We start from the raw sequence: 13,254 nt of genomic DNA, 5'->3' as shown, positions 1-13,254 counted from the left end.
AGGGGGAACTCCAATGGTTGATGCTGTCTTTGCTGCAAAGGAGGCCTGCAAAACCAGGGGTCCAGAGATTCTTTCTTGGACAGACTCTACCAGAGCTCCTGAAAGGAGGCCCGATTGTCCCCCCTCTGCAGGCAATTTACCCCTGTACCAGAGAGTCTGGCTAGACATAACAAAAGATACTTGGGTGCAGAACATTATATCCAGAGGCTACATAATACCCTTTTCCCTTCCATCCCCAATCTCAAGGAAAATCCCCAATATTCCACCTAATCAGAGGGAAAAAGCAGCAATTCAAATACAAAAGTAGCTAGTAAAAGAGTCATCTAAGAGGTCCCACCAGACCAGATGCTATCCGGAACTTACTCAAGGTTCTTTTTAGTGGCAAAGAAAACAGGGGACTGGAGACCAGTTTTGGATCTCAGCAACTTGAACAAGTCAGTTCGACACACCAAGGTTTGGATGGACATGGTTCAGTCCATTCTCCCTTTTCTGGGCCAGGATGACTGGATGTGCTAGATGGACCTTCAGGATGTGAACTATTACATGAAGATGAACAGACTATCCAGAAGGTACTTCTGCTTCTGGCTGGTAGCCAGTCATTACCAGTTCAGGGTTCTGCCCTTTGGTTTCATCACAGCCACCAGGATGTTCACCAAATATATGGCAGTAGTAGCAACTCACTTGAGACTGCAGGGATTCCTGGCATTTCCAGACTACTGACTCATTACTGCCCTGACCAGGCATCAATTGATATGGGCCAGAAATCAGGTTCTCCAGACTTATTCTCATCTGGGGATAACCATAAACTACGACAAGTCTCATTTGGAACCATTTCAAATTTTGGAATTCATAGGAGTAGTTTTCAACAGAAACTCAATGACAGCTTCACTGCCTCCCTCAAGAGTTCATGCTATAAGATCACAGGTCGGGAAAATAATCTGTAGTACCAAGATTTCAGCCCACTTGGTCCTACAAGTTCTAGGACCAATGTCAGTGGCGATAACAGTAGTACTTTTAGATGGGTTCTTCAATGGATGTTAGCAACACAATGGTTATTACTTTACCAACCCATGTCAACTCTGATTCGAATTACCCAGACATGCAAGAGAGATCTCAGGTGGTGGATTCAGTCAGATCACATTAAACAAGGCTGTCCATTCATCCCCCTTCAACCCAAAGCCATAGTGACTACAGACACTTCCCAGCTTGGGTTGGGGGGGGCATTTTCTGGGGAACACAATCCAAGGCGCTTGGTTCCCCAAGGAGACCGACTTGCATATAAATGTCCTGGAGATGAGAACAGAGCTCTTAGCATTGCAGGCATTCCAGAATACACTATATACTACCACCAAAAATAAAATAAACAAACAACAAGCTACTGGCCCAAAAACATTTTATTGTACTTCACTTTAGCTCCTCTGCTCAACAGCCTTCAAGAAGAGTCACTTTTTGAAGGCTGTTTAGTTGAGGCACTAAAGGGAAGAACAATAACATTTTTGGGGGCCAGTAGCTTGTTTATTTATTCCAGAATAATCTACCTTTAAGAGCAATTGCTGTTCAAAAGGACAATATGTCAGTAGTTTGGTACATAAAAAAACAGAGAGGGACAAAATCATATCCCCTGTGTCGAGAAGCACTCAGAGTGTGGCAATGGGTGATGTCATCCAACCACTTTGTCATAACAGTGCACATTCCAAGAAAGTCCAACGTGATAACAGACAGACTGAGCAGGTGTATTCTTCTACCTCACAAGTGATCTCTCAACAAGAACATAATGGAAATGATTTTTCATTGATGGGGCCAGCTTTACTCCAGTCTTTTTGCTTCACACCTAAACAACAAATGTAACAGCTACTTAGCCTTAATCCGCCCAGAGGGGTACTCATAGAGGGATGCTGTACATCAAGAATGGCCACCCGGTCTGCTTTTTGCAAATGACCCCTTAAGGACATCAGGTGTTTCAGCTATGTGGTTTCTGAATATCCATGACTTTTTACTTTTTTCTTTTTAAGTCTTTATGGGTGCATTCAGGCCAATATTTGGAAACATGACATTTTGCTGAATGTGTCTTCATTGAGTGTGAACAGTCAAGCCATACGGGTTGAACACCCCCACTCATCAACCCATGGTAGAAGCAAGATCAGGTAAAAGCTTTGTTAGGAAGTAATTGACATTCATAAGCCATATTGCTGAAACACTTGCTGTCCTTAAGTGGTCACTTGCATATATCCCATGGGCCTCAATTACAAGAAGTTTAAGGTATCACACAGTGAAAACTCTAGCTTGGCTAGATTTTTCTTGTAGTTTTTCTAATTGTTAGGAAATAATGTGCATATACTGCTGTTACCCAATCTCATAGTTTGACAAATCAGAATTGGAGAGTTAGGGTTTAAAGGAAAGAGCTTCAGTATTGCTGTCAATGAGGCATTATGTGAGCATGTACATGGTATATGTAAGCCATAATGCCTGAGATGGTGAGCACTTTAAGGAAATAGTGAACTGCTCACAGGTTGTGTTAGAGCCAGTGGTGCAAGGGCAGGGAATCACCACCCCTGAAAATGCAGGGTATTACTGTACTTAGAAAAAGGTCCACACATTTGTGTATGCTGATATTGTTTTTTGTATGCTACATTATATGTGTGTGGGTGAGTGTGGTTGTGTCTTGTCTTTTGTATGTTTTTACTTGTTTTAATAAAGTTAGTTTTATGTATTGTAGTAATTTGTTGTTTTGGTAATGATTAGACCATTTTTTTATTTTATTCATTTATTAACTAGGTAAACCTACCTGGCACAAGCCTCCTTTCAGAAGTGAGCTGGAAGCACTGTCTGGTTGAATGACTTAACTAGTCAGACAGGAAATGTCGGCTGAGGGAATCAAACCTTGACCTACAGAATTTCAGGATAAAATTTATTAGCAGCTCATAGGATATGGACATGTGCATGCTCACACCCATATGTGTGTGGATGATTGCAGGTATGTGGTAGTGTGTGTGTGTGTGTGTGTGTGTGTGTGTGTGTGTGTGTGTGTGTGTGTGTGTGTGTGTATGTGTATGTGTATGTGTATGTGTCATCAGGATTATTGAAGTTCATTAGAAGCTCAAAGCATATGAGCATATGTGTGTCTAAAAATTTTGGGGACTGTTTTTTTTTTTTTTTCCGAATTTTAACATATTTATGATGCTGTTTTCATTCAGTGTAACTCTGTTTTTGCTAATTATATTCTTTATTCACCTCCTGTTCCACCTGCACTTGTTTGCCTCCATTTGTGAAGTTGAAGTTTACACTTTCAGTTTCTTTATGAGGTTGTTATTATTATTATTATTGTTGCTATTGTTAGTGTTATTATTTACATTTTTGAATGGGTTTTACTCTTCCTGATCTGGTAAGGTACTTAAATGTTGAGTTTTAGTGGTTTTATTGTAGTTAAATTTATTTGTCTGGTATCAGTATCCTGAAGCCATGGTGGTGCAGCGTTAGTGTTGTTGCCTCACAGCAAGAGGTTCTCCCGTTTGATTCTTGGCTGGAGCGCCTTCTGTGTGGAGTCTGCATGTCCTCCCCGCGGTTGTGTGGCATTCGAAAGACATGCATGAATGGGCGTGCCTTTGTTGAAGGTTAGGCATCGGGCTGGCACCTCGGCACTGTAAAATCTACTGCCAATCATTAGCAGACCGGAGTTTCGCTGTGGCGACCCCTAACTGGGAAAAGCCGAAAGAAGAACAACATCAGTATCCTGGTTTCTATTTTATTTCATTTGTTTCAAATTGTTATGCAGATTTAATAATCCATTTGATTAGCAGGTGTTTCTGAATTTTGGTATTTTTCTTTCTTCAGAATATTTTTTGTGTTTGATAGTTTTGCCTTGCTAAATAACTTTTCAAGATGATGTCTCTTCTGTAAAGAATCTCTGAAGACACCTCAATAATAATGGGTCTATATTAGAACATTGAAATTTCACAATTTTGAATGTTCTAACATCGACCCCTTTTCAGCGAATGCTGACAACATCGAACATGCAGAACAGCAAATTTTTTTCCTAGGGAAAAAACTTGCTGTTCCGAAACACATACACATGACACAAGCACACCAAACAAACAGCAATCCACACACATACACCTAAAATCTTACAGCTAACCCTACACTAAACTGTACAAACACCACTAACTATCCACTTACCTTAACCCAAACCCTAACCTTAAGGTCCGTCACTATCGCACACTCACCTCACTCGCACCCTAACGCTAACTCACCTAACCCGCCCTAACCCTCACGTCCACACAATCACACACATACCTAACCCGCGCCCTAACCCTAACTCACCTAACCCACCCTAACCTTCACGTCCACACAATTGCACACATACCTAACCCCCGCCCTAACCCTAACTCACCTAACCCATGCCCAATCACACACTTACCTGAACCCGACCCGTAACTTTCCACCATGGCGCTGAAAATAGCGAAACAACAGAAATGGACAACCAAATTCTTTCCCTAGGAAAAAATTTGGTTTTCTATCATTTCGCGATTTTCAGCGTTCACTAAATAGGGGTCGATATTGGAACATTCGAAATTGTGAAATTTCGATGTTCTAATATAGACCCATAATAACATATCTTAATTTGCCACTCTAGAGGGATCTTGTTTTTAGGAGATTTTTGCATAAGTAGTAGTCCTAATATTGCTTTAGTTTGTCCTGTCTGGTTTGGAGTTCTGCTTTGGCCATTTTCTAACTATATATGTTGCACATAATAAAAGTCTGCATAACTATATAGCAGCTGTAGCTCTACATATACACATAAATGCACACACACACACACACACACACACACACACACACACACACACACACACACACACACACACACACACACACACACACACACCAAATACATACCTGTATTATATAATTATTATATAATTAGATGGATGGATATATAGATATAGTTTTACACACACACACACACACACACACACACACACACACACACAAGTAAAGAATCAAAACGTCATTAGGACACCAGTGAACTCTCCGAAGATTAAACCTGCATCTCCATAATTTTTCAGAATGACACTATTAAACTGATTGCACCTTGACAGCTGCAACTTTCTTCATCGTGTAGAAAGAGTTGAGATGTGCAGTAAGTGGAAGTGGGTGATAACCGTATTCAAGCACTTTACGTTACTAGGGAGAGAGTTGCAAACCTATAGACCATATAAAGAGAAAACTCTTTTGGACAATCTAAGGGAGAGAAGTTGTACCTCAAGTGAGTTAGTGTGAAAGTTTCCTGGACTTAACAGTCAGGGACTGTGCTTAATTGACACACATTGTTTGAGTACCCTGCAATGATCAGTGTGCATTCTTTGTAAAGTAGTATACAAAGTAGAAACATTATTCTGTGAAAAACTGATATCTATCTAGCTTCTCTGACATGATGTTGTATCCTGCGCCCCATATAAATTTTATTAAGCAAAGTTTAAATTTTCTGTATAATTTGAGTGAAAGTAATGCCAATGATCGGAAGGAAATGGTTTGGATGACAAGTTTCAGATGCATTTCCTAGTAGAGTATCTTTACTTACTAAACCTGTAGTTTTATTGTTTTACTAAGTAGATCCTAAAAAATACACATGAATAATGATTCTAAACTTTGCAAGCAGTTAATTTTTTGAGGCTGATAAGATAATTACTTTTGTTTTTGACTATTATTAAGGACATGGTATGCCTAAAATTACTCTTTTCGTAATGGATATTCATTACTGCCCAGTTCTTAGATTATTTTGTCTGAATGTTATTTTTTCATTGTGTTTGTGATGAACCTCAGATATCAGAGATAGTCAGTTTATTAATTTGTTGTTTACTTCTAATAGTAAATGGACCCTCAGGTATCTGAAATTCTCAGTTTATTTATATGTTTAGTTGTTTATTTGTTTGTGTGTTTCTATAGATAAGTGGACTTGACCTTAAAGTATCCTCATTCAGCTACAGCACAGTAACAATAATACAATAAAGTGCAAGTAAAAGGAAATCTAGTAAGCTGTACAATATGTAATATGACCTGGAAACATCCACAGACATTTTCTTGTGATTAATCAGATACAAATTATATACCGTTAATAACAAGTACCATAACAAATGCTTCCAGGTGATCAACCAGAAAATCTAGCAGGTAAAGCTAATATATTAAGTGATGCCAATATGAATCAAACATTTATTTACTTAATAAACCCACAATTTAAACTGGGAAATGAAATTACCATTGGTGAGGAAACTTCCACTGTACGCAAGAAAAGAAAAGTTTAGCTGTCTCACTACATAACAAGCTTACTGTTACAATTCCTTGACTATTTCAACTCTTTAACAAAAAAAAAAATTATGAACCGTAACATTTTTAAATAAGTAAGACTATGGTATTTGTCTTATACTTTTTATAAGAGAAATGATTGTATATCTGTAGATGAGGAATTTACTTTGGAATCTTTTTAGCCTTCAATTTTCAAAGAATAATATGGTTTATACAAAAATATTTGCATTCAGTTTTACAAGTTTATATACTTGTTTATAGTGATATTTATAAAAGTGCTAAAGGCAATAGCAAGATTTGAGAAAAAGATTTCACAGTATAAAGCGTTATGATCGGGTCTCTGATCATAACTAGCATACTATGCGTTCAAGACAGAGTCAAAATATTTTTTTATATGCTTTTCTATTTCAGATTAAAACACATTTAGTGAATATGTACACTAATCCAGTGACACCAGAGCAATGCCTTCACAACTGTCTGGTGCTGGTGAATGCATTCCAAGCCATAAGTCTTGATATCGATGTGCAGGTAAATTTGAACATGAAAATGTATGTAATGAAGATAATAAGTTCATAGTCTGTAGCCTTTGTATATACATTCTGCTTGCTTTTTACAATACAATTCATACAGTCATACTTTTTCCATTTTTGTATAGCCAATATGGTAACCATTTGAAATGTTGGGGCCCCCTAGAGTGAGTCCCAAAATGCGAAGTCTGAATGGACAAAAGATTGAACTTGCATATACTAAGTCCAAAGTGCCATTTTAAGGAATATTACCTTTTCTCCAAGGTATGGTGATCTTGGAGTCGGTATGTATAAGTTTGGGGGGTGCAGGAGTGCTTCCTGCCCCCCCCCCCCCCCACAAAAGACGTTTTATGGAGAAGAGCAATTTCTGAGATTTGCTCTTCTCCGGGATTTTGGTCTTTTTTTTTTTAGGCTTTTTGTCACTTGTCATTTCAAGTGCCAACAATTCAATAGGGAGCCAGCAAAAGTGCATGTATTTATATTGTACTCTCTTTTGTTACTGCTTAGGTCTGAGAACTTGAAGATTGTTTCCTAACAAATAAACTCATGAGGCTTTAAACAGCAGTAGGACAAAATGATTATAGGAGACACAGAATGGATCCTTGCACAGTAAATATATTACATGTTACATGTGCCCTAATGAATGCGTGGTTTATTTTTTCAGTGCATGTACTTTTTATCATAATGTGTCCAAAGCTGGCATAAATTGAATTAAATCTTTATACTGTTTCCTAACTGAGGACACTTGGTAAAATGGGTTTACACTGATCTTCGGCTGTCTCAAGCTGATATTTTTCCCCCCAGGCAACACCTGTATCCCTGTTGATATGTGGCAGTATGAGTCTCATGCTGCCTAGATTGGACATTGCCTGCTCACAATGCATTTAAATACAAATCTGTCCCGTTATATTTTCATTACTGTCTGCCTATTTGGAACCATTGATAGTGCCTTCTTTTTCATATCACAAATAATTTCTTCTATTTCTGATTGAATAATACCAGAAAATGTTAAAGTACACACACATATAAGTATGTGTGTGTGTGTGTGTGTGTGTGTGTGTGTGTGTGTGTGTGTGTGTGTGTGTGTGTGTGTGTGTATTCACCAAAAACTTACTTTAATGAACACTCAGAGCATTGCAATTTTACTCCAGGAAAGGAACCACTTGGTCACCACGACAAAATAAACAAACTGAAGCAATTCAAACCTACCCAAGTTGGGGACTGCACCCCTCTCAACTAAATATACCAACTCATAGATCACACTACAGTGGGAAAAAGGTAAAAGTTCACCATGGTGACTAAGTGGTTCCTTTCCCAGAGTAAAATTCCAGTAATTCGAGTGTTCATGAAAGGAAATTTCCAATGAAGTCGTCTCGTATTTTTAGGTTTTGGGTAAGTGAAAATTTGATCACGTAAAGGGGATCCATATACATTGTTTTATGAATACGTAATACTGCCTCTTTTTAGGTCTTTTGAGTAGATGTCTTTTGATACTCTATACCTCAATGTTTGACTTTTGCTTAAACTGGTAATTTAATGTATTCCATACTGTATGTATCATCTCCTTCTGTGTATGCAATGAGAGCTCTCATAACATGAAACAAATGTTCCATGTAATTTCCTGTTATTCTATGTATGTGTTGTTTGGAGCTTATCTCCCCGGGCCTCCACTGAAAACGGACCTGTGTCCAGTCGGACTTTCCCGGTTAACCAAAATCCCGAGTTTCAGAATATCGAATTCAGAACCTCGATCTTGGAATCTCAAAATTAAGAACCCACCCCAAAAAAAGCAGTCAACACATCACAAAACATGTTTTTGCAGGGGATTAAGCCCCTTGCACCCCCCACACCCCCCGCTACTTAAATATACCAACTCCGAGATCGGACTACAGTGAGGAAAAGGGAAATCTCCTGTTCCGCCCTGTATGTTGATCTCCGTTCAGGATTTCATAGTTTTTAAACTTTGATCATATGAGTTTTGAAGTTTTAAGCTTCGAAATTCTGTAGGGGACCCATATATATATATATATATATATATATATATGTGTGTGTGTGTGTGTGTGTGTGTGTATCTACAGATATATATATATATATATATATATATATATATATATATATATATATATATATATATATATATATATACATATACACACATATATGGATCTACTTCACTTACCCGAATGCCCACATCACTGACTTTCACTTTTCTGAGACAAATACACAGACAAACCAGAAGACCGACATCCAAAACACTGACTTCCGACTCGAGGTAATTAACCACTTGGCCATCCTGAAAAAAAAACAAAAGTAAACCCACCCATGTGGGGTACATCGCCCTCACACCCCCCCCCCCGACTAAATATACCAACTCTGAGATTGTACTACCATGGGTGTAAGGGGCAGAGTCCAACAGGATGGCCAAGTGGTTACTTAGCTCGAGTGGCATGTCGTTGATGTCCTTCAAGGATGCATCTGCAGTCCTTACAAATGGGTTGTCCTGTCGTCAGGCAGCCCTTCGGTCGGCCGGATTACAAAGTCTGGGTCTGGCCTCGGCTGGTGTCGCACTTCACCCGACGTCATAGCTGCAGTTCTTCGGGTATAAAGGCATCAGCCGACGCCATTTTCCTCAGTCTTTCTTGCCGCGTGGCGCCCGAAGCAGAAGCTGTTCGCAAGTGCCGGTCGGTCAGAACCAGAGATTACTACTATCGAATACTTCTACTACTACCGAAGACTTCTAAAAAGCTAAGTACCCCGTTGGGGACTCTTTCTTGCCTCAGCCGATGTCAGAAAAAGTGAATAACTGTTTAACTTGTGGGAAACAAATACCTCATAAAGATTTCCACTCTTACTGCTTACCTTGTTTAGGCCCGGACCATGACGTAGCAGTTTGTCTAGCCTGTGCTTCTTTTAACCGGCGGACGCTTAGACGTCGGTCGGAATTTGCTGAGGAGTTTTTCGGCTCCGCTTTTGCTTACATTATGCCGTCGGATCCTCCGACTATGCAAATATCTAAAAAGCGCAAGGAAAAGGACCGACACTCGCGGTCCGCGGTTTCGGCCGAAACCGCGGTTAAACCAACCCCGAGTGTCTCAGTTTCGGCTGAAACCGAGCTCGCGATTCTTCCTTCAGCCGAAAGCTTACCTTCTACCGAGGCCTCATCCAACCTGGTGGAATCGGCTACTGAAATCCCACCTGCTCTTCCAGGTTCCCAGGATTTATCTGATACTATCCCCTTGGATATTTCAACCCCTGCACGTGGAGCTGCTAGGCCTCCAGCAACCATGTCGATTAAGGCCTTTGCCAGGGCTAAAGCAGCTAAATCTACCAAAACTATGCCTGCTAAGACCCCCTCTCACAGGCCTAGCTCTAGTTCACAGATGCTCAGTCTAGCAGAGGATCTCATTTCTTTGATCCGGGGATCCCAACCTCTCCCAGACAGGGCCTCTCACCCACCTCCAGAGAAGAGGCCTAGAGCAGAGCCCCCTGAGCCAGTTTCTACAGATGACTCCTCTGATGATTCAGATAATTCAAACCCTCCAGAGGGCCCTTTCTCCCCTTATGAAGACTCTGATGCTGAAGAGTCCATTCCTTCTGCCTCTCCGCCTGAGGAATTTTCCTTTGGGGAAACCTTACATGCTATGAGGGAACAATTTCAGTGGCAGGGCCAGGATTTTTCAGACTCTAGAAAAAGGCTTAGAACCTTTCTGCATTTACCACAGCATAGGCCTTTAGCCATTCCTCCAGTTCTTACTGTTGTAGATGATGCATTTAATGATGCTTGTACTGCTCCTGATTCACTTCCTCCGGCCCCTGCTAAGCCCGATAGATACTACAGGGTCCCGGACACACATTATCATTTGTATAAGGCTCCCTTTGCAGATCCCGAAACTATCTCCCAGGGACCTAAGGCTGTAGCAGCTACCTCTGCCAAAAACCCCCTCCCCTCTGAAAGGGAATCCAGGGCCTTAGAGAGATGGGGTAAAAAAGTTTACACTTCTGCTACTCTTTCAGCTAGGGCCTTGAACTGTCAATTCCACATGATCCAGTATCAGGAATTTATGTTAGACCAGTTAACTAAAAAGCTGTCCTCAGATGAACCATTTGACAAAAAATCTGTTCAGGAAATGGTACATAACATTCAGCAGGTCAGTAATCATTCCTTAAAATGCAGCTATGATGCACTGGAGGCTTCCTTTAGATCAGCCATGACTGGCACAGTGATCAGAAGACATGCATGGTTAAAAGAGCAGGCCTTACCAGACCATGTCAAATCAAAGCTACTAGATGCTCCCATGGACAAGATCTATTTGTTTGGCTCTCCTGCACAACAGGTGCTGAAGAAGATGGAAGAGAAGGCAAAATCTGTCCAGACAGTCAAAGATTTTTTTACAGGTCCAACCTCCAAGGTTTAGCAGAAATTGGCCCTCCAAGAATTGGTCCTTTCCAGACACCTCCAGAGCTCAGAGAGGCAGGAATAGGCGCTCAAGAGGCAGAGGTCAATCCAGAGGTGCCTACAGGGGACGTCAGTGGCAGGCTAACAACCAGCGAGGTACAGCCACAGATACAGCCTCCACCACTACTACAGGACAATCACAGTGACTTGGCTCTGGCACCGCCTACCAGGGAACAACTAGAAGCACCCTTAGGCGGAAAGCTAGCCTTATTTTCAGTAAACTGGCATTACATCACAGGAGACAAGTGGATTTTGCAGACAATAGACCAAGGATACAGGTTTCACTTCCATACTCTACCAAGGAAGAGAGGAATGCCAAACCTACCTCCAAATCAAAAGGCAGAAGCTCTAAAACAAATAACTCACTTACTAAGGATGAGAGCTGTAGAAAAAGTACCATCTATGGAGCAAGGCCAAGGATTTTACTCCAGGCTCTTCCTGGTACCAAGAAAAGAAAACCAATGGAGACCTATTCTCGACCTGTCTGCTTTAAACACATACCTCATTGTCCCAAAATTCAAAATGCTGACCCTACAGCAGCTTCTTCCCATGTTGGGCAAGGAGTCTTGGCTGGTAACTCTAGATCTCAAGGAGGCATACCTGCACGTCCCCATACGACCAAATTGCAGAAGATACCTCAGATTTCTTGCAGGATCAGAGCATTATCAATTCTCAGCATTGCCCTTTGGCTTATCTACTGCGCCCAGAGTGTTCACGAAATGCCTGGCATCAGTAATTGCTCATTGCAGGCCTCAGGGAATCCAAATCTACCCTTACCTGGACGACTGCCTGTTACAAGCGGACAACAAAAACAAGCTAGCAGAAGACTTGAAAAGGGTCATTTATCTACTGCAAGCCCTGGGATACACAGTCAATATCAAAAAGTCAAGGCTGATACCATCCCAAAGGATAACCTTTTTGGGTGCAGAGCTGGACACATCAAAACAAATGGCATTCCTAACAGTGGAAAAACAGGAGCAACTCCCTCTCTACTTCTTGGCATTAACAAAGCAGAACCAGCTAACAGCAAGAAAAGTCCTGCAAGCCTTGGGTTTCATGGCATCCTGCATAATATTGGTTCCACATGCCAGACTGCATATGAAAAGGTTACAGTGGTACCTAAGGAATTTATGGTCTCAGCACAAGCACAGCCTAGAAACCCACATTCCAATAATCCCATGCCTGAAGCAAGAATTCCAATGGTGGGCTCAGGCCTGTCAATCAAACAAAGGACTGCCCTTCCACAGCACTCAACCAAGCCAGACCATCACAACGGACACCTCAGACCTCGGTTGGGGGGCCCACATGCTGGACAAGTGCATACAAGGCTTATGGACTCAAGACCAGCTGCACCTACACATAAATCAAAAGGAAATGCTGGCAGTAAAACTGGCAATTCAGACATTTAGACCATTTCTTCGACAAGGTCAACTGTTGATAAGGACAGACAACACCACAGTCATGTGGTACATCAACAAACAGGGAGGCACACATTCGTACCCTCTATGCCGGATGGCAATGGACCTCTGGAATGTGGCCCTGAGCTTCAACATTCAGTTACAAGCAATTTTTGTACCAGGAAAAGAAAACATTTTAGCAGACATACTAAGCAGAACTACCATGGATGCCCACGAATGGATGCTGCATCCGGACAACTTCAAAACCATTACAAGAAAATGGGGACTACCAGAAATAGACTTATTTGCATCCCCACGCAATCACCAACTGAAGAAATTCTGCACAAGGACGTACCACCCACTTGCTTGGAAAGTGGACTCCCTATCTTTCAGTTGGAAAAACCTGACAGCATATGCATTCCCACCACTTCCTTTGATGCACAAGGTGCTATTGAAGATCAAAGGGGACCGTCCAAGGATCATCCTGATAGCTCCAGACTGGCCAAGGCAACATTGGTACCCATTACTGAGGAGCATGTCTCGGGAACAAATATGGCCTCTACCCCTAGTTCCC

General features: G+C 41.2%; 1 protein-coding gene across 1 annotated transcript in view; it reads left to right on the top strand.

The window, feature by feature from the left end:
- The window catches only part of CFAP47 (cilia and flagella associated protein 47), a 7,413,452-nt gene that overhangs the window by 3,478,264 nt on the left and 3,921,934 nt on the right, over positions 1-13,254 (top strand). Inside the window, exon 34 of the mRNA XM_044071840.1 lies at positions 6,712-6,828. Within this exon, the coding sequence (XP_043927775.1) occupies positions 6,712-6,828 (117 nt within the window). The remainder of the gene's footprint in view (positions 1-6,711; positions 6,829-13,254) is intronic.

The sequence above is a fragment of the Protopterus annectens genome, chromosome 5.part0, assembly GCF_019279795.1.
Source record: "Protopterus annectens isolate FY-2018-M chromosome 5.part0, PAN1.0, whole genome shotgun sequence".
Lineage (NCBI taxonomy): Eukaryota > Metazoa > Chordata > Ceratodontiformes > Protopteridae > Protopterus > Protopterus annectens.
This window is presented reverse-complemented; position numbering and strand designations above follow the sequence as displayed.